Consider the following 21,521-nt stretch of genomic DNA (forward strand, 5'->3'; position numbering starts at 1 on the left):
GATGTTTTACGATGTACTTTTACAAGAGGAAAGCTCTGCAGGAAAGAATGCGTTTATATATATTTATATTTTTGATCGCTGAATTTAATGTTAGATTTATATAAATTCTGTGTTTTATATTTGTAATTTTACTGAAGATAGCCAGATTGTGGTTGATGTGGCCAAAAACGTTATTAAAACTAAATTATTTATTAATGTAATTATATATTAAATATCACAAGAGAATATCTTGTGCTGTGATTTTATGCTCTTCTTTTTCTTGTTAAGTTTTGATTTATAAACCGCGTTTATTATAATTATATTTCAAATATTATAATTATATATTTCAAATATTTACGTTAATATATTAATATATATGTAACAGCAAATTTATATCAATTATCGATAATGTCAGTGTTCTTTATCTCCGGGCTCTCTTTAAATCACCGAAAATTTGCCTAGGGTTGACGGTCTTTAATAGTATCTCATCGGTGATTGTTGTAAAAATCTTTTTCCATAATTATCTACATATGAAAAAAAATTAAATAAAAATTAATTAATTAATTAATTAATTAAAATTAATTATATTATGAACCAGTCGTCTAAATATTAATTCTATAAAATCGATGATCTTTGATAATATCAGAATAGTATACTTAATGTGCTAACAATATTTTTGACACCCTGTATATGATCAGACACGTGCATTGGTGTAATGTTTACATGGTCAATGCACCCATTAAAAAATCAACGATGTGATAACATAATCATTCAGGGCAATTACAATACTACAAAAAATAAAATCCAATAGATCTAAATGAATTCTCGAGACAAACAAAATTCGTAATTTCTGATTGCTGGTAGTTTCTAATTATAATAATATTGAATTATTATCGCTGAACGACTCTATATTCATTTGCGGTGAGCACAATAGTATTAACTATAAATATATTTCCTGCTTATCAGAGCTTATTTTCCCCTTCTATGCTTTCTACTGTTGTATATATAAATGCTATTTAATGCTTCTGTAAACACCATACATCTCCAGAAGTTGTAGGCAGAAATTGCAAGATGAAGACAGTCAGCCACTTTGCGGGAATTTTATTGCTCCTTGAAGCTTGCTCGCTCATTAATGCAAATAACGAATGGAATCCTGACACTCTTAACAACAGTTATCCTGTGATAGTGATCACCTGGAATTACAAAGATGCAATGAAAAAAGGTATATTTGAGATATTTGAGATATTTAACTGCATCAACTTATCATGAGAAAGATATGCAGCTCTCTGCTAATTTAAAGATACTGTTACTTATTATTTAAGCATGGGATGTAATACATAATCAGAAGAAAAGTGCTCTGGACGCGATAGAAGAAGGATGTTCCCTGTGCGAGGAGCAACAATGCAGAAAGACGGTGGGATTTGGTGGTAGTCCAGATGAATCTGGAGAAACTACACTAGATGCTATTATTATGGACGGGTAAAGGCAATTAAAGCAATAAAAAAAGCAGCTTTCTTGTTTCATTAATATACTAATGATATATTCAAGAAAGATATTTTTTTTATAGAACAAAGATGAATGTAGGAGGAGTAGGAGGACTACGGAATGTGAAGAATGCCATTTCGGTTGCTCGCAAGGTGTTGGAACACACAAAGCATTCCTTATTAGTTGGGAGCTTGGCTACAGATTTTGCTGTGAATATGGGATTCAAGCAGGAATCTTTGCAAACGAATGAGTCCAAGGAGATGTGGGCACAGTGGAAGGCAAATAAATGTCAACCCAACTTTTGGAAGGTATTGAGAGAGAGGTCATATTCTTTCAATACATTTCATTTTATGATTATTTCTATGATATTTTTGCTGTATATATAATATTTAGAATGTGATACCAAATCCAACAAGTAGCTGTGGACCATATCACCCGAGCAACATAGAAGATGACGAAAACATGTTAACGGGAAGCGAGAAAAATCATGACACGATCGGTATACTCGCAATAGACTCACAGAGACGAGTAGCAGCTGGAACATCCACAAATGGCGCCAAGTATAAGATACCAGGTCGCGTTGGGGATTCTCCTATTGCAGGAGCTGGCGCATATGCCGATCAGGATGTTGGTGCAGCTGCCAGTACTGGTGACGGAGATATTATGATGCGATTTTTGCCGAGGTAATGTTATGTATTAATTGTCTTTCCAGCGAAAGACACAGTGTAACACATTGATCGTTTTATTTTTGTTTAACAATAGCAAACAAGAATGTTATGAGTCTATTATACTGTGTCATTTGTCTCTTGTTGGAAAATGTTCAGTATAAATATATTTTTTCTAGGTACATTTTAATAAACTAAAATATAAATTTGTATGCATTCTATTTTGGTCTTAATTCTCCTACTTTAATTTTTAATTTGTTGAATAAATAAAATTAATGTCTAATATAATATGTTGTATCTTAGCAATTGTTAGCACAGTTGTTGAAATTGAGTATTTTTTGCAGCTTTCTAGCGATAGAAGAAATGCGTAATGGTGCGGCGCCGAACATTGCTGCTAAGAAGGCAATAAGCAGAATCGCCCAGCATTATACTAACTTCTTCGGCGGAGTGATCGCGTTGAACAACAAAGGAGAATACGGAGCAGCGTGTAACGGAATGCTGACGTTTCCTTATTATGTTGCAAATCCTATTTCAGGCCCTAAGTTACATTCCGTTCAATGCAGCAATTATCCGCAATATGATGGATTCGACGAAACTTGTTAATTTGCACATCTGTTCATACTTTAAAATGAATTATTCAAGTTTATTTATCTTTATAAAATAAAAGAACAGAGACTTAAGAATTTATTTAAGATATAATCTTACTCAACTTACTCTTACTGAACTTTAAACTACATTAAATTCGATATTGAAAATATCGTATGAAAAAATGTTGATGTAATATAAACATAAACATCAATTGTCAATAAAAAAGTCGCACCAGTTGTAGCGATAATTATTTCATAATTTTGAGTTAAGAATAAGTTAAAGACCTTTGCAAGACATATTAATTATAACAGAATTTAAAATAGATGCCACAATATAAGTAGAGTTCTACATTACTTTTTCTCTATTATAAGCTAGTTATCTAAATTCTTCCATATGATCATCTTTGGTAATATTAATGCCAATAAAACAAAAATAAAATTATATTTTGCAAATTAAATATTTCCTTGCGTTTGAAAAAATTATTAATAAAATTATTAATAAAATACATTTTATATAATATAGATATATTTATTTATTTTAATATAGATTATATTTATAAAAAAGATAATTTGATTTTTATGATCTTATAATAGCTTATCAGAATTATTCTTCTCTTTGATAAACCTTCCCAACCAAATATGGAGATGCTTCTTTTCTGTACAACGCTTTCATAGTCATCAGAATTCATCATGATGCTGTCTATTCAATTGAATTTGAATCTGTAAAAAAATGATAAATATATAAAAAGAGTATTTGTAATATAATAGCATAATTTTGTAAAATATTTTAATTGCACACATTTCATTAGATTATTAATTATTATCCTTTTCAGAGCCGTTGCAAGTAAGAGTGTAAATTGAACACCGCACAAAGGTACTTTAATAAGGGGGAATCAAATTAAATTTTAAATATTCACTCTGTATTTCTTATAGCATCAATTGCGTGTGGTCGCTTCGATTAGAAAATTGATTAGAAAATTGATTAGATCGAAATTGATTAAATTGATTAGAAAATTCTTCTATTATCGTATATCTTTTTCCATATGATACAAAATGTGAGAAATGAAAAATTTTTCTAACTTCAATGAAAAAGAATTGTTCACATTTATGGGTTAGACAAAAAGTTACGTAATTAATCTTTACGTGATATAAACTTGTGTAATGTAAACAAAGCGAATAATTACCAGCATTATTGTTTTAATTTCTTCTCCTAATTTCTTTTCCTCCGTTTGGATGGTGTAGAGATTGAAGAATTCTTTGTCGTAATATTTCGTATTTTGCTTTGTTTTGCCACTCTTATTCTTACAATCTCATCATCCTTCAAAGTGCTCGGTCCAGGACTGTATTTACATATCATTAAAAAAAAAAAAAAAGAAAAAAATAGAAATTATTACGTTTATAAACAATAGAAAATGTTATGGAATATTTAGTATTTTAATTAGAAGTATGCATTTCACTCAATTATTATCAAAATTGTCATTTTTAAGATTCAATGTATATATATATATATATATATATATATATATATATATATATATGTATGTATATATATATATATTAGGTGTTGGAATTAATTCGTAGCGTTTTACAAGTGATGGGAAGTACTTTCATTAATGTATTTTTTAATGCTCATGTGAAATAAATAACATTCTTTCATTAAAAAACGCTACGAATTAATTCCAACACCTAATATATATATATATCAATCCTTTAACATTCGTAATGTACATATAATTTGGTAATTTGTACAATTATTTCTAAAAAATTTGTAAAACTAGAAAAAGTACTTCATAAGCGATTAGTTTATAAATAATATAAATATAAAATAATATAATAGTATAATACAAATGATTATATTTTTTCTTAATATAAATATTTTTATCGAAAAAAGTTAATATTTAATTCTCATATTCATTTGATATCAAATACAAATGAATAATTACTTATTAGGAGCACGTTCTTCCCGACTCTCGAGTAATTGCCAGATAAAGTTTTGCCATGTTTCTTCTATATTTTTCACTGTGTCTCCTATTCTCAATTTTTGTCGTAGATTTTTTAATTGTCTTTTCTTCCGTTTTATTCCTAAACTAGATAAAGAAGAAAATCCAATATACTAATATTGCATTATATATGTATTATAATTATACATATCTATGTATAATATATCAGAAACTATTTTATAATTATGTTTCTTCTTATTGTCAAAGTAATAAAATGGAAAATAATTTAAACGAATTCTAGACGTAATATTGTTTCTATTTTCAGATTATCATGCAATTATAGAAACAAAACAAGTGAAACAAAATCGACTTTCGCTCATTTTGGCAAGTATAAACTCTACTTTTTTTCATACCTACTATGAAATCCTGTGTGCCAATGTAAAAGTAATGGGATCAGTTTTGTTTTAATGTTTTCTTCCAAGTCCATTTCTGCATCACATTTGAAGCACTTTGCCATGCTTCCGTCTATCTGGTACTTATTTAATACTTGACGTACTTCTCTTTTTTGTATTACATCTTTATATATGTTAGATTTAGATCCATGATTCATTTCCCAATGATTTTTTATAAGATAATCGCTGCCATTGTATATAACATTTTCTAAACAAATTGTACATTGTCCTACAAAATCTGACACATACGTCATTTTATAATCCCTCATTAGCTTAGGTCGAACGCATTTTTTTTCAATATCATCCACAAGTCTACTTGCAGAATATATTTTTTTAATTTCTAAATCATGATTTCTCCGTCTTTTTAATTTTTCTTCTGCTTTTTGTAATTCTGCTTGTATGGACACTTTATTTGGTCGATCAGGAGCAATTCTGCAAAATCCATAATATCGTTTAATAGTGAGTTTAATTTTTGTTTTATATCAGCTATTTTATGATACATTCCGTGCCACACCAATTTTTCCACTACGATGTGTAGATTACCAGTGACCGGCATAGAATATACATATCAATATAATATTAATCACATAATAATGCTGATTATCAAAATATTTAATAAAAATTAATTACAAAAAATTGTGATAACATAGTGAAATCTCATTAGATATATAAATATATATGTACTCATATATACTTATGATAGTGAAAATAGCTTTTTCTTATCTAAGAGCATCTATATATCAGGATAGTTATTTTACATATATCAATTTACAATTTCATGAAAATATATGTTTGCAATTACAATTCTAATCACGTCATCTATATTTTTTGAATTATTATGAAATTGTTAAAACAAAACAAACAAAATGCATAAAATAATAAGTCTGTTTTTTATTGCTACACTTTCTGAACTGATACACACAATGCAAAAGTTGGAGTAAAACAAATATGCATTTCAACTTATTGCATCGGTTCAGAGTACAACAATAAAAAACAGATATCACTCATATTTTTAATTTGCGTTTTGGAAGATATAAAAAAATTTATTTTTTATACTTATAATGATTGTTCCAGTGAGTACTTAAGGACATCAGTACTTCAGCAGGATCTGATTCTAAGCCTTCCAAGGATAAGTATTTCCAACAAAATGAGCATTTTGCTGTGGTATTTAATATGAAATAATTCATCAGTATTTGCCGTCCAACTTCAATACTCGTTGCTTTTCTAAATTTTTCTCTATGTGTGTGATACATGACCAAATGACTTAGTAAAGGGAAGGCATTACTATTATGACAAATAGTCATTCTTCGACAACTGCCTACATGACATATTCCAATTTCACATTGTGATAAACGTTTAATATCAAAACATTCCTCTAGAAGTTCACGATGTCGATATTTGGTTAGTTCTGATATATGATGCTTCTCATATAAATGTAATATCATTAGATTATGATCATCGAAGAAAACATCGTATGAATTTTCTGTACAGCATTCACATTTTAAATAAACACCATCAGATTTTATAATTTTTTTGCAATGCTTCATTAACCATGTAGCTGGCTTTCGATTCATTTTCGTTACAATCGTTTTTTTAGATAGCTGAATATAACCAAGTACGATCAAAAACTCACTTGATCTCACTGCAATCTATAAATTACAATACTGCTTTTAAAACATTTGATTGACTAATCACTCATCACATAGTGGACTAATCGGCAAATAAGCGTCATGCAAGCTGATGCAAGCGGCAAGCGTCGAGCACCGAGCATCTGCGCAGAAAACTCTGTAGATCTGTTCTGTTTCAACCCCAAGTTCTGAACTGGATAAGTTGAAGTAAGATAAAATTCTTCGAAAAAGAACAGACCTTCTGACTCCGAAGAAGAAAGGAGACGGAAACGAATCAGTCAGATGGAGCCATCTACCGATGAAGAAAAAGAAGAGGAAGAATGAGAATCAGGTTAGATGAGGATCAGGTTAGATTAGGTTGTGTGTTACTGTACAGATGGAAAATATTTGCGCCTAATCGAATTTTCGGAAGAGTAAAATGATAAAAGACCGTAAGAACGTACGATCGGTGGGACGTGTTAGATGTACGAACGTCAATCACGAAGTTCCAGCCATCGTGTTGGTCTTCGTGTACGACCTGCCCTAATAAGAAGAATCTATCAAAGCAAACGTGTTGCACGAAGCACCTGGTATGGATTATGCAACGATCGTTGACGATGCGGTCAGGCAATTTTATTCAGCGGGCAGCAACGAGGCGCACTCGTGGCTTCTGCAAGTGCAAACCTCGCCCGAGGCCTGGCACTTCGTGTGGCAACTACTAGATCCTTCCAAGGTACTTACGCCAGCCAGGGCTGCTTTCCATTTGGTGACACAAGTATCATTTCTGTCTTTGTTACTCGTTGAATATCAAGAAAAATAGAATGATATCTGTGTCAACTTGTGTTGTAGATGGAAAGCATTCTAGTCTTTCTTTCTCTGTATTTTGCGAAACTTCTGATCAGTTTTCTTACATGTGTTTCTCTTGCGACTCATAATGTTTTTTCACTGGTTTTTTCACTCCAAAAGTATTACAATTATAGTAGTAAAATGATTGTCTTCACATTGCTCTTGAACTTTAAAGTAATTGTAGAAATATTTTGATAATAAATCATATCATATAATTTTTTGTACAATTTGTAAAAATATATGACAAATAGTTTGAACACGATATGGATTTTATTATCTTTTTCTTTTTCTTTGATGATAAAGCCTTATCTTTACAGTCATATGAGGTGCAATTTTTTGCGGCAACTACTCTGCATGCCAAGATATCCAAGCAATGGAATGAAGTGCCTGAAGCGGAGTATCCGGTGTTAAGGGAACGTTTGCTCAATAGTGTGAAAAGACCTAACATACCCTTATGCATCCTTACAAAGCTTTGTCAAGCGGTAATATATTCTTCTTTGTTATTTGAAGAAAAAAAAGGACATACTGTAAATAATTTAATGGAGTTTTCCTATAATACACTATTTCTAGAATGTTGTATGAATATTAAAAGTGATAAGTAACATTCTTATAACATTCTAGGAATATTATGTACTTATTGAGTTTTTACATAACACTTAACTGGGACGTCCAAGGGACGTCCTTAGGACATAAAATGTCTTCTGAATGTCCATAGAATATCATTTAGAATTCTGTTGTATTGGAATTCATACAATTTAGTAATTGTTTAATAATATATGCTGATTTCAGTTAGCCGCATTTGTGGCCAACGTTTACAGTGTAGAAAACAGGGAACATGATAGGAGTATAGTCGACGAATTGCTCGACATTTTACCTTATGATTCCCCGTCTGCATTAGAATTATTGCTTCGAGTGCTCTCAACGCTTCCTGTTGAGGTAAAATATAAAATGTATACAAGTAGAGCTATTTAATCTTTGCTTTTTAATGAGTTCAAATCAATAAACTTGTGATTAATTTCAGTATCAAAAGAGACACGAAGCAAAGAATGCCAAACTGCGGGAAGCTCTTGTCAACCTGATCAACAGCTGGTGCCAAACTGCCTGGTTTTTGCAGCAGGTTTTTTCAATGTGTAACCCAGATTCTCAAGGCAACGATGGTATATTATATTCCTTGGGACTGGAATGCGCTCAATTATGGCTTAAGATCGGCCAATTACCTTTAGAGACTAGCGGCCAAATCTATCCTTATTTATTAGTGGCTGCAGGTCACTATGCACCTAATAAGTAAGTAATAATCTAATAATAAGTAAGTTTTATTGAAAAAACAATAATATCGTCAATTTTGCTGTGTTCAAATATATTATACGATTATATCGTTTGGGTCAAGATGATTAAAAAGATAAAATTTCACAAAAAAATCTTACACTGATAAAAAGTTAAATACTAGAGAAAAGTTTTTAAATAAAATATTAGTAAGAAAATAAATTATATTTTGAGTTATAAAGTATGAGAAAATTCTCTTATGCATCTTTACAAAGTTTTGTTAAGCGATAATAAGTCTTTTGTATTACTTGGTAAACAATTACAAATAATTAAATAGGCTTTTATATAATCTATCAATTATTTAATATATGTTAAACCAGATCAGCAATTAAATTTAATTTGCAATAAAGAAAATGATATAATAGATGCGGATTATTGAATTATTAAAGAAAATATCAATTCCTTTCGTTAGAGACGAGAATCATGGCAATTATAATAACCTCAAGAGCTGGGATATAGTACAAGATTGTTTAATTATGATCGTAACACACTACGAGCTTCATAAACGGCCGCAAACATTCTGGGAATGGGCCAGGAGTTTAGTATTGTTAGCGAAGCAGTACAATAGAAAATACTTTTGCGAGATATTAACCGCCATCGGAGAGGCTCACAGTCGAGCGTTTCTGGTTGCTCTGGCTGAGAATTCCAACGAGGCACATACATGGACGGCCATGGGATTGATCGAGCTATTATTGGAGTGTTCGGAACTGGAAGGACGTTATCCTACCGATGAAACGCGCAGCTGTATCCCGTTTGGATTTTGGTACGCGTTACAGGACGATCTTGCTACGTTAGATCAACCGTTAGATAACCGAGCTTTGGAAGCGTTGAAGCCGATTTATTTCCGATTGGCCCAGGCATTGCTGAGAAAATCAACGCTGCCCACATCTCCGAGCGAAAGAGGGAACGCGGACGAGCGCGAGCTCTTCAGATGTTACAGACAGGACGTGGCGGACACATTGGACTATTGTTACAGTGTTCTCGGCAGTGATTTGCTAGCACTTCTCGGGCAAAAATTGAGCTTGGAAGATTCACCATGGACCCACATAGAATCAACGTTACATGCCTTCAAAGCTCTATCCGAGAGCGTCGGTACTCAGGAATATTGTTACATCCCTGCGCTGATAAACTTGATTATCATTCACATACCTTATCATCTTTATCCCGAAGAGGTACATACGATCATTCTTAGAAATAATGATTAATTACAAATCACATACTTCTCCTTCCAAACATCTCTAAATATAATTTATTTCTAGCTAGCTTGATGATTTTTTTCTAAAAAGATATATTTGTGTAATAATATAAGTATTTAATTTATTTTGTCACCAGGTACTAATTTGTGCCTGTTCAACACTGGGCGCATACGCTGAATGGATAGGGGAGCATCCTGAGCCTTGGCTAGAAAAAGTCTTACACCTCGTTACTCAGGGATTGACCAGGGGATCTATGACAGCACCGTTTGCGAGTATGGCACTGAAAGATCTGACAAGGGAGTGCGGGCCGTATCTTGGCCCTTATGCGCCATCCATTCTTCACACTATCAGTCAGACGCTACCGAATGTTGAGCCTGGTGGTGGAGAAGGTTTGCGACTCATGTATGCGGCTGGAAAATTACTTAATGCATTGCCTTCTATGGAGGAGCAACTTTTGCATCTGGAGGCAACGCTGGGATTGTGTGTGACAAAGATCAAGGAGTTGTTGGGACAGCCGTTGTTTACAGCACGGCTTGGTGTGACGAATTATCTGAAGATGGCCACCATGTTCTTTAGCACGATCGATGGTGCGATCGGCAAGGCCGTACTGGACGGCGTGCTGCCGGTATTCAATCAGATCATCACACATCCTGAGTGGAGCCAGGACAACGCCACGCTGGAGGCAATGCACATGTGCGCGCAACGATCCGTGGCGGCTTTACGACAGCCGGAGATTGAGGCACGACCTTTGTTATCGATCTTGTCGACCTCCTATAAGATCTGGCCGCATCCAGCTGCATTGAATCTGTTAAAACAACTCGTGCTACTGTTCGGCAGAGATCCGGACAATGTTGTGAGTCCGGTGCTCGCAGAAATGAGCTCGTTAACGTTGAACGGTGTGAAAGTATGCAGATCAGTGCAGGGCGACCTGTCCGAGTGGTCGGACTTGATGGAAGCGTACATGGGCGTACTAGCACAGATCTGTAAGAAAAATGCCCGGTTATTGTTGCAAATCCCAGATCAAATCCCAGATATGTTGCAATGCGGTAAGCGCAACATCATCATATGTTTCCATGGAAATATGAAAATCATCATACAATGTAATTATATTTCTTTTTACAGGGATTGCTTGTCTAACGCTTCCAGAGACAGCTACAGCCAAAGCAGCCGGATATTTTCTTAGTCATGCGATTGTGCAGAGTCCGCACCTGCAAACATTCATTCAACCAATTGGACAGGAACTTGTCGCTGCGATTTTGCATTGTGTCGGTAAGTAGAAGACTTCAGGATGTCTGCAAATGTGAAAACATTCAATCAATTTATTTCTTAATTAATTAATTTTTTTTCTTTGTTTATTTTTTAATTTCTATTAGGTGGAGCAATGCCTCATAATAACTTGGAGCCTCACGCCGAAGTTCTGTTAGCATTGAACAAAACGTGTCCGGAATGGACTGCGCAGTGGTTACGCGTCGGACTAGAGAATCAAAAGAATCTCGCTGCTGTGTTACAAAAGGAGGACGTCACTCGCATTTTGCGCGAGAGAACGAATAGGGGACGACTTTGTGATGTACTAAAGGAGTTTAATAAACAATGCCGTCAGAAGATGGGTATATGACAATAGAACTTTTGTGATGTCGATTGACGAATTTTACTGTACGAAGTGATTTATGATATATATGTAACACACAGACGTTAGTATAATTTATCTCTTCGTATAATAAACGCTGCATAATGTATATAATTGTGTTTTATACAGATTTATTTACTTGAATTGTAAGATATTCATTGATTGTGTGATAGAAGCGCTTAGTGTATCGAATACAAAAAAGTTCACGTGATGCAAAATAAATAGCGATAATAAAAAATATATTTACAGTAAAGACAGTGAAATATACAGCCTTGGCTAAAAATATTAGGTATCTGTATTTTTTTTCATTAATTTAAAATTCTTTTATTTGTATTGTTTTCTATTGGTTACCAGCAAAGAGGTCTTAAAACAAAGGATAACTCACAATAAATGCTGTAAATTAATTTTCGAGTTAAAACATTATATATCGTTATATACCTAAGTCTAAGTATCTTACTAACCGTTATGTAAAGTATAAAATATATATAGATACCTAATATTTTTGGTTAAGACTATATAGAAACGAGAAAGTAATGTATAAATCCAATTTCTTTTTGTATGTTCCGAGGAATATGAGAATATTAAAAAATATGAGTTATTTCGAGTTCTTTAATCCTTTTAATGCATAAAATTTTACTGAAGCAATTCAAAATGAATGAAATATATTGGTTTTGTATGAAGTAGGCTAAAACTTAAACTTAATAATGTGATAATAGTAGTAATTTATGATTTAATAAAGGTTTGGAGATAATAAAGATGCAAAATCATTTAAAAAATAATGTAAAAGATAGAAAGATTTGCAAAATATATTTAGCAATTATATTGTGCTTTCTTTATTGTATAATAAGATTAGAACATCTTGGAATTTATGCTTCTGCTTAATTTTGATTTTTGTTTTGTTGTTTATAGTACAGAAAAAAGGAATGGAAAAAATCAAAGATATATATTTCTATTTACGGACTTAATATCACTTTCTCAATGTCTTAAATGTACGTACTAATATATACGTTTAACGTTGTCTTGTACAACGATGCCTATATGCAAATAGACAAATGTTTTGCATTAAAAGATGGGCTGTCTTCTAAAAATTGCGATGCACAATTAAATGATAAAATCAGTCTATTTTCTGTAGCTCTAATATGTTATGTTACTAACCAAAACCTTTTCTCAAAAAAGAAAAAAATGGCATGCCAAAATAATGTAAAAAATAGTACAGACCGATCATCGTGCACACATGTGATGTATTTTACAATAAAAAAATTTATTATAAACAAAAAAGGAACATAAAAATCATGTACCACTTACATTATTTAGTTCTGCCATTTTGTGCATATATTATATTATTTCCATTATTTTAAAATATATCTAAATAAATAATATTAGACTTCCTTTCATAATTGCAAAATAACTTGTTACCTTGATGAAATATCACAAAATCGAAACATAAAAGTCAATAGTTACAAATTACACGCCAATATATATGTATATATACATATATACGCGCATTGTGATTGTAAGATACAAAATAAACAGTCATTCGATACAAAATAATCATTCTCACTTGCTTTGTTTATATTATACATTATGTGTTTAAGTTCAGTGTATATACATTTGATTTGAAAGGATCTAGTATTATTTGGTGCACTGACATGCGATCGTATGTAAGTATGAAAAACTTTTGAATGCATCAATATAAAGTTTTCGAAATAAAATATATATATGGCCCATTAGAAATCTTTTAAGAGAAAGATCTGTTTTTATTATAAAATATAGAAAATGAACGATGGCGGGAAAGGATGGATCGGTATAATTATCTTGTATTTACACATAATTTGCAAAGATCTACCCCATCCAAAAACCAGTTTTTCACTGAGGGGGTTCACCACCGTTCGACAAGGGTTGTGTGCCGAATTTTGCGGCGACACGTGATTTCCTGGGCTTAGATGATTTTCCTGTGTTTTGTTGCGGTTGTTGCTGCGGTTGTTGTTGCAGCTGCAGCTGTTGTTTCGGTTGTAGCTGCGGCTCGTTTGATGCTATCTTCTCCCTAGCTTTATTTACAACTTCTGGTTTCTGTTTCTGCGCGCGAAAAATCGATAATTTAATTATAAACATTAAGATAACAAAAAAGAAACAATTTACAAACCTTGGGCAACGTTTCCTCTTGTTTCTGTTTTTGTGGTTGCTGTTGCGTTTTTGAAGGACTGGAGCTCTTCTTAGCATTCGGATTCGTCTCCTTCGAAGCTTGTTGTACGCTGACGTTTCTGCTCTTTTTCTGAGCTTGTAACGGAACAAATGCGGTGCTATTTCTTATTTCCATTTTTGATCCATTCTGAGGTCCTTTCTGTTGTTGATGATTCTGTTGCAGCTGATGTTTCATTTGCAATTGCCTGCTTTGGCTATACGATGCGAGTTGCATGAACGCTGGAGTCGGTGGTAATTTTGGATTCCACTTTGGATAAAATAAGTTAGGCTGCATAGGCGGCATATTCAGTGGGACTGGCGGTATTTTCAGATGGCCCATTGGAGGCATCATAGGAGGTCGGATATTTTGGATCCAATTGTTTTGTTGAGTGTTAAACCACTGAGGCGTCATTGCTACTTTCGTATCGTGCATTGATGCCTTGTTCAAATTTAACGCCTGACAACAAGAACTATATTAATAAAAGTAAAAAAAAAAAACAAAATTAAAGGAAACCTTTTATACAGTTATTGTTACCTTGTACGCTTTTTTTGCGGCGCTTTCTGTGGCTTGTTCATGAGTGGTACAAGGATCGCCCTTAAAGATCTTATTGTCCATAAGCATAACATGAGCGCTGATTAAACCTGTTTTTTCGTCGACAATATAATTATATTTTGGCATGCCAGTTCCGTTAAATGAGAAATGTTTCAATAATTGCGTGCTGTACCAAACTGCATTTGCTTTCTCTTTTTTCTGTTCTGTTTGTCGGGCGCGCTAAATAACGTATATATACCATAAAATTATTAAATAACATGTAGACACGCGATGTAAATTAATGAGACATAAATACATACATCGAACAACTGTTGTACTAAAGGCGGAGGATTCTGATCCTTTTGCGAGACCGTCGCTTTCTGAATCATCGCTGCGGGTTGCGGTATAGACTGCTGTTGCGGCATAGATTGCTGTGGTATAGATTGTTGCGGCGTAGATTGTTGAGGCATATTTTCTTGCTTGCTCGTTTGTGGATTTACGTCAGGAATTTTTAGCACAGCTTTCAAAAATGCGCTAGGATCTTGCGGCTGTAACAGAACGATCTTTTAGAAATACATTGATAAAGCAAACATAATTTTAAAGGTACAATATTCGATACCGATTGTACGCTATTGTTGCTGTACGACTTGATTCTCGGTGTTGAACTGGATGCCATTTTCTCTGGTGGTCCATTCGGTTTCTAAGTGTATAGCAAGAATATGAGATATCTATGAGATTCGTGAAACAATTTCGTAATTCTATATCGCTACACTCACCTGCATCTTGTGCAATTCATTCCACAGCGCTTGAAACTCGGACGTTTGATTAGGCGGTGCGTTCTGAGGTAATGTTTTCGGTACTGTTTTAGGATTCACTTCCATGCCGTGTTGCGCCATGCGCATACAAATATCACGATTTAATTTTTCGAGTCCCTTCTTAGCGAGCTGCATTTGCGGATATGCTTTCGACGATTGGTCGTTCTTCTTATTGGGAGAAGCAGAATTGATCGTTTGCTTTCGGTTTTCCGTCAATTCATTCGCTACACTTCCCTGCTCCGTTCTTTCGCCGAAACTAATATTTATGAAGTCCATAGTCGACAAACGATAACCGCGAAACTGAGAGCAACCGTTTAATGTAAGTCCGCCTGCAAAAAACAAAAAAATATTCCATAAAAATTTATGCACTTAATATTCGGGTTTCGAAAGGTTATGCGTTTCTCACCGATAAAAGGCTTATCGAATAAAACATCATACATGGTATCAATTGGATTGCTTCCATTTCGTATTCCAATGATAGTGCCCTTAGTTCCGAGCGGTACGCTAAAGCCATTTCTGACGCAGAGAATTCTATCGAATAAACGATTTTGGGAGTTCGGATCGGGCGGCACGCTACGCAAGTGTAAACCCGGCTTATAAAGTAATTGCGGCTTCACTTGCAGAAAGACCGTTTTTGCCATAGTCTCTTCAGCCTTCAAGTATTCTTCTACTTTCTCCTCGATTTGTTTGACCAAGTCTGCTTCGATGACATCCATCCCGCAAGTGCGACTTTCTAAACCGTTCAGTTCTGTTTTCAACCATGCAACTGTATCCTTCAATTCATCCGAGCTACAATAATATGTTAAACTAGACTGTTATATAAATTTGTTAAATATAAAGAATCAAATACGATCGATGCTGGACAGATCTTGGTGCCTGATAGGATTTAGCTTCAATCACATTTGACTCTTCTTTACTTATTGAATTCATCCGATTTATTAAGATTGTATTATTACATCAATATATATATTTGGCATAAGAAAATACGAAATATACCCCTTTGTGAATAACTCTTCCTCTTGGAAAATATCGTTTGCTACATTTTGAGTTAAACGTTCGAATAAATTAGGACATTTCGTCATGTAATTCCGAATCAGTTCGATTGCTTTTGTGCTATATAACCATTGACTGTTTTCCTTTCTAGTATAACCAGGCACCTTTTAAGATTTTAGATAGATCAAAAACGGAGAAACTGATAATTGATTACGTTGGAAAATTTGCAACATTATCAATTATAAAATTATATTTAAGTAAAATTTATTTTCGTATAAATTTCTTACCTCTTCATTTCTTTTATTGAATTTTAAATTCAATCCAAGATTATGTTTAGTAACGTCAATCGTCGATGATTCTATAACATAAATTGTTCCAGTGACCCTACTTAAAAGATGACTATTTATTCCAAGACGTTGTGCGGCAACACTGCCAGGCATATATCGCGTTTTCTGTTGCCCATAAGCTTGTTTAATAGTATCGAATGTTGGTTCCTTCATAGTTTTTATAGAAATTTTGATTCTGCGTGACTTGCAACCCTCTTTATTGTGTATAACCTATAGAATAATAAAATCATCCTAAATAGAATTAAATACTAACTCGAGAAATTTCAAGGTAATTTAATCATTAATCCTGGTATCTAATGTGATATAAGAAGAAATTCAATGCAATTGTACCTCTCCCATTGCACCATAATAGGGATGTCCCAACATGAAACAAAAGGTTCCTGGTATAAAAATATCATGCATAGTTTCGTAGACTGGCAATTTTTTACTGTAGACGGAGATATCTTTGACTACAGTCTGATAAGCATAAGCTGCGGCGTAATCATTCCACTGTTTTTCAACCGTAACTTTTCCTTGAACACCGAAAACATATTTGTTGCCCAGGAACGCGCGAGCATAAAGCAACACATTCGTATCGCCAATATCTATTCCAAGACGTGACATATGTCTAGAAATAAATATTGCGCAGTATTATATTACGTTTTTAATATTACTCTAATATTAATGATATTAATGACAAGTATTAATGTCATCTTACAATTCTTTAACTTGTTTGCATAATGTGTTCCATTCTGCAGATAACGCGCCCTTCACATCTTCTTTCTTCAGATTATCATGACTGTAACCGCCTAATTGGTTGATCAAACTGAGTTTCATGTTACAGTCAGACACACCAACTACAAGGACTTCTTTCAAATGAGGCCATTCCACATATACGCTCTTTCCTAATAGCTCTGATGCTAAAGTTGTTAAATTGGGTATTGGTTTTGATATTAGAGTTAGAATCATACTGTCCAAGACTGAATATTGCTGAAATACTTTGACCTGCAAAGATATTGATATAACAACTAAGACCTAAGACAACGTATTTCAATGATATGTATACCCTCGCTTTTTCCAAATGCGCTGAATAATCCAAATGCCGTAGTGTAGGAAATCCTGGATAATAAATGTCGAGATCAAAATCAGGGGATAATCCCCTAATTAATTGTTCTCTCGGAACGAAAATTTCTTCGCGATTCATTAATTTTACTTGAGCATGATTGGTAAATTCTGGAAAGTATATTGTTGTCTTGTGAATACTTTGGCTTTCGTCGGTATACGAGTACAAACACATCGGCCCGTGTTTATTCCTTGCTTGTTCTTCAAGTGTTAATCTTGACAAATGTGGCTGCATAGCTATTGCAAACAAAAAACAACGAAAAAGAAACTTAAATATTTTTTATATTAAAAAAATAATAAAATTTATTATTTGAATATTTACATTTTATTTCGCTCAAAAATTTCAAAACATTGAAAAAAGTCTTGCTTACCAGCCAACAATAGTTTTTCATCAATAAATGGGATAAGTACAACTGCTTCCCATTCCTGTCGTTTTCCATTTAAATCGGTTTTAAAATTATGTGGATAATAATTAATAATCGGAGAAGTTTCCTCTGTCAGTAATGACTGAAATGCCATTGGTAATAAATCTTTACTAAATGCTGGTAACACAGCTAGCAATTGTTGAAAAGGTAAGAATGGCTGTCCTAAGTCAAATTCTAACTTCAAATCTTTGAAGTCTTTTATATCTGAGATGTATGGGGCATAATGATGTGGATAATACCACGACCAGCTGCAACAGCCGTGGTAATAATAATGCAAATTCCACTGTATCGCTCTCACATAACCTTCAGCCTGTGAACGTAAAACTTCTCTGGAAATTAATAAAATGTATTTATAAATGAGCTGGAATATTATCTCAAACATTTTATGTAAAATTATACATATATAAAATACTTACTCATCGACGTTTTCATATTCCAACTTGTTCATATAATAATCTTTTTTATGTTGTACAAATTCCATGTTATATATCTCACTATCCGATTCATCATCTACTATTAAATCCATATTTCTATACTCTATAAAGATATCATCATCGTCAAAATTACCTAAGGACTGTGTTGCAAAGCATTAATTATTATTTATTTATATACAGACATTATTAAAAGATATTTAAATAAATACCATCTCCCTAGTACTTTTGATAAGTGCATCTAAATCTTTATTTTGTGTTTTCTTTGGAGATGCACTTTCATTGTCTTCTGTTTTCTTATATATATGACGCTCAGATTCATTGGGCCTTCTACCTGTCTTACTTTCAAAAAACTTTATATCGGCATACTGCTCGTTAAACTGCTCTACATCTAAACGGCTAAGTCTCTCCATAAACTTTTCAAAACGGTCAAGGTTTAATGTTCCCGCTTCATTTATATAACCTGAAGCAAAATAATATATTTAATTATATAATTATAGAAACATAATTTTGACAAGATAATTAATAACATACCCTCTAGTGTTGGTAATACCTCCATATATGCACGATACAAAATTGGTAATGCACCATTAGCAATATGTAAATTTGGCAGGTGGGGAATAAAATCGTTTCCTACCAGAAAACCCATTAAAACCCAATCGTCAATTATTTTCTCAATATCAAACGAAAATGACAGTTTGTCCTTGATCGGCGAAAACTCGTGTTCTATGTATTCTCGTAAAAGTGACAAATGAAGAAGGCAAAACTTTGTTTCTTCCGGGGTCATTTTCACTTGTTGCTTGCCAAATTTTACTTCCTCTCTCAAAAGAGAGAAATTCGGTTCATGTGAACACAAGCCTAACATTATTAAATCTGCATCCAAACCATATAAACAATGGCTGGAGTCACTGTTGTATTCCTTGCTTGCCTTCATGTACCTTATGTAATCCATAATCTTGTGCTCTCCCTCTCCAGGGACCTAAAATACATTTGATTTCTCTTATATTTTACTGAATAACAAACATCTTAGCCTATAGTACATAAAAATTTCCTTTCTACAGCATTAATAGCTGGATTTGTGTGTTTACTGCTGTATTGCACAGTGATGCTGACAGTGTTGCTGATCATATTGCTAGTTTGATCCCAGATACGAGTTTTCATGATAGATGAGCAGTTAAGTTTTTTGACAGAAGATACTTTATCCAAGTCAGTAAACATAGAATACATATATTGTTATCATGATACATTATCATAAAACTATAATGATATGTTTTTAATTATTGCGAATACTTTAATTACATTTATATTTGTATTCATAGTCAGATCTTATATTTAAGGCTTCTTTAAATTTATCTTCAGATGATCTATGAATTATTTTATTGACTATTAAGCATCTAAAGATAAATTTAAGAAAGCCTTACATATAAGGTCTGACTATGAATATAGACATTAAACTGTATCTTCATTGGCTTTTACAATAAGCCAGCACAAAATTATGTAAGAAAAATAATACATAATCTAACACGAAAATCCAGCAGACTATACAAATTCCAGTATAGCAGCCAGTACAATTAATACAGTAGCATACAAGCAATTCTGCAGGAAGAAAAGTATCATGTGCCACAGACTTAAAACTAGTATTACATTTGTCATACAATAAATTTTGCAAGCTCATTGGTTAAAGAACAAAGAAAGTTTTCTCTATAACTAATCAACAGACCTATAACTAACCAACAGGCTTGAAAAATTTGTTGTACAACAAATGTAATATTAGACTAAGGGCCAATGTTACATTTGCCCATTTATATTGTACAATTTTTCAAGGTTATAAATTTGTCATATGACAAACGTAATATTAGCCCAACTCCTGTTATTTCTGTAAAGAGGACAAATTGTATTTATCTCTCTTATGGCTACATCATCATCAGAAGAATTACCTCAGAACCACTAAACAATATTTTACATTTTTTCCAAGCATCATCTGTAGAAACCTTGTGTTCGACAAAACATTTAAGCTGCTCGCCTAATTTAGCCATAAAAAGTGTTCCTGGGGTTATGCAATTCGAGTCAAATCTCTTCTCTTTGGGTATTGGAATACCCTTGGCTATGGCTTTAGCCTCTTGCACCTCGGCATCCTTAGCGGCTCTGAAACGCCGGCCCCTCTGTTGATTGATTTTTGCTCTGGGTGCGACACCATCGATCGCCATAAAAAATAATTTCTGTGGGCGGATCATATTAAATAGCACCTCTATATAGTGAAATATATTTTTAAAAATCATCTCCTCGGAGATGCGGAAGCAGACGTCGTCGTTGGGATGGGAACATGTATGTATAATACCATTCATGTCCAAATATAAATAATCAAATTCTGGTATCTGGAAAGAAAGAAGCAAACAACAGTTATATTATGATTACTGTACAAAGCTATAAAAACAATTTTATTGAAATATTTAAAATGAATAAAAATCTTGCTGGGCTTAATAAGAAAAAAAGGAAGACGAAGGAGCGTGATAGGAAAAAAAGAAGTCTCATCGCTTCAGGATTTACAATGCTTTTTTTCTCCTCTCACCCCCCGTCCAGTACCTGATGTTCCTTTACGACCTCGCTCAGACACGGATATCTCTCACTTATGTATCTGAAGAATTTCGGCACACCCATCGTGAGGCCTCACTTCGACGTCAAAATAAACGCGTTACCTTGGATAATTCTGTGTCCGCAACGAACGCTTCGCGCGTTAAAGTCGTTCTACCAAAATCAAAGATTTTGCTCGCGAGTACATATATCAACTTTGCTTCGACAGTAACATTTGTCCGCGGATCATCCATGTAGTATAGACGAGAAGACGAGTGCGGGAATCCCATACCGGGTTGTTCCGGGAATCCTGGGAATTCTTTAAGTCGGTTCTACATTACTTGCAAGCCGATCGCAAGTTTGTTGCGACAGCCAATATGAAGCGTTAATTTCAAAATGCAAGCTTCAGATTGGCTGT

The 21,521-nt window shown here is 33.4% G+C and overlaps 4 protein-coding genes across 5 annotated transcripts; 2 read left to right on the forward strand and 2 right to left on the reverse strand.

The window, feature by feature from the left end:
- Positions 1–359: 359 nt before the first annotated feature.
- On the forward strand, positions 360–2,975 carry LOC105154513 (N(4)-(Beta-N-acetylglucosaminyl)-L-asparaginase). 2 transcript variants are annotated; one of them, XM_011070094.2, is made up of 6 exons: positions 360–900; positions 1,037–1,201; positions 1,302–1,458; positions 1,547–1,772; positions 1,858–2,147; positions 2,474–2,975. In XM_011070094.2, exons 2-6 carry the CDS (start codon positions 1,051–1,053, stop codon positions 2,730–2,732), a joined length of 1,083 nt encoding a protein of 360 aa, XP_011068396.2. In that variant the 5' UTR covers positions 360–900; positions 1,037–1,050; the 3' UTR covers positions 2,733–2,975. The 2 variants fall into 2 exon arrangements, with proteins under 2 accessions (XP_011068396.2, XP_011068395.2); XM_011070093.2 differs by having other exon boundaries at positions 361–900; positions 1,028–1,201.
- Positions 2,976–3,224: 249 nt separating this feature from the next.
- LOC105154515 (hypothetical protein) lies at positions 3,225–6,873 on the reverse strand. Its single transcript, XM_011070095.2, has 5 exons — positions 6,165–6,873; positions 5,070–5,540; positions 4,660–4,803; positions 3,901–4,056; positions 3,225–3,436 (listed from the first exon to the last, which is right to left on the reverse strand). The coding sequence occupies exons 1-4, from the start codon at positions 6,680–6,682 to the stop codon at positions 3,927–3,929; spliced, it is 1,263 nt and encodes a 420-aa protein (XP_011068397.1). The 5' UTR covers positions 6,683–6,873; the 3' UTR covers positions 3,225–3,436; positions 3,901–3,926.
- A 200-nt stretch (positions 6,874–7,073) lies between these two features.
- cdm (importin-13-like protein cdm) lies at positions 7,074–11,960 on the forward strand. The gene is made up of 8 exons (XM_011070099.2): positions 7,074–7,448; positions 7,879–8,043; positions 8,351–8,497; positions 8,583–8,845; positions 9,297–10,056; positions 10,217–11,126; positions 11,203–11,349; positions 11,454–11,960. Exons 1-8 carry the CDS (start codon positions 7,308–7,310, stop codon positions 11,693–11,695), a joined length of 2,775 nt encoding a protein of 924 aa, XP_011068401.1. The 5' UTR covers positions 7,074–7,307; the 3' UTR covers positions 11,696–11,960.
- Positions 11,961–12,589: 629 nt separating this feature from the next.
- On the reverse strand, positions 12,590–21,400 carry pcm (5'-3' exoribonuclease pacman). Its single transcript, XM_011070096.2, has 18 exons — positions 21,116–21,400; positions 20,470–20,907; positions 19,067–19,511; positions 18,745–18,995; positions 18,518–18,675; positions 18,048–18,430; positions 17,621–17,913; positions 17,273–17,559; positions 16,906–17,182; positions 16,516–16,785; positions 16,232–16,392; positions 15,642–16,024; positions 15,197–15,564; positions 15,040–15,120; positions 14,741–14,968; positions 14,424–14,660; positions 13,851–14,345; positions 12,590–13,783 (listed from the first exon to the last, which is right to left on the reverse strand). The coding sequence occupies exons 1-18, from the start codon at positions 21,188–21,190 to the stop codon at positions 13,574–13,576; spliced, it is 5,040 nt and encodes a 1,679-aa protein (XP_011068398.1). The 5' UTR covers positions 21,191–21,400; the 3' UTR covers positions 12,590–13,573.
- Between the last annotated feature and the right edge of the window lie 121 nt (positions 21,401–21,521).

Source organism: Acromyrmex echinatior, chromosome 7, assembly GCF_024713525.1.
Source record: "Acromyrmex echinatior isolate Ae372 chromosome 7, ASM2471352v2, whole genome shotgun sequence".
NCBI classification, from domain to species: Eukaryota; Metazoa; Arthropoda; class Insecta; order Hymenoptera; family Formicidae; genus Acromyrmex; species Acromyrmex echinatior.

Excerpts from the sequence above, each read along its gene's own strand:
- cdm (XM_011070099.2), top strand. The coding sequence starts at position 7,308 with ATGGATTATGCAACGATCGTTGACGATGCGGTCAGGCAATTTTATTCA. Across the intron at positions 8,498-8,582 it reads TCTCAACGCTTCCTGTTGAG|TATCAAAAGAGACACGAAGC; the intron begins GTAAAATATAAA and ends GATTAATTTCAG. Across the intron at positions 8,846-9,296 it reads GGTCACTATGCACCTAATAA|AGACGAGAATCATGGCAATT; the intron begins GTAAGTAATAAT and ends TCCTTTCGTTAG.
- LOC105154515 (XM_011070095.2), bottom strand. The coding sequence starts at position 6,682 with ATGAATCGAAAGCCAGCTACATGGTTAATGAAGCATTGCAAAAAAATT. Across the intron at positions 5,541-6,164 it reads CACTGGAACAATCATTATAA|AATTGCTCCTGATCGACCAA; the intron begins GTATAAAAAATA and ends TGGATTTTGCAG. Across the intron at positions 4,057-4,659 it reads GAAGAACGTGCTCCTAATAA|TCCTGGACCGAGCACTTTGA; the intron begins GTAATTATTCAT and ends ATGTAAATACAG.
- pcm (XM_011070096.2), bottom strand. The coding sequence starts at position 21,190 with ATGGGTGTGCCGAAATTCTTCAGATACATAAGTGAGAGATATCCGTGT. Across the intron at positions 20,908-21,115 it reads AGGTCGTAAAGGAACATCAG|ATACCAGAATTTGATTATTT; the intron begins GTACTGGACGGG and ends CTTTCTTTCCAG. Across the intron at positions 17,560-17,620 it reads CGCATTTGGAAAAAGCGAGG|GTCAAAGTATTTCAGCAATA; the intron begins GTATACATATCA and ends ATATCTTTGCAG.
- LOC105154513 (XM_011070094.2), top strand. The coding sequence starts at position 1,051 with ATGAAGACAGTCAGCCACTTTGCGGGAATTTTATTGCTCCTTGAAGCT. Across the intron at positions 1,459-1,546 it reads GATGCTATTATTATGGACGG|AACAAAGATGAATGTAGGAG; the intron begins GTAAAGGCAATT and ends TTTTTTTTATAG. Across the intron at positions 1,773-1,857 it reads GTCAACCCAACTTTTGGAAG|AATGTGATACCAAATCCAAC; the intron begins GTATTGAGAGAG and ends TATAATATTTAG.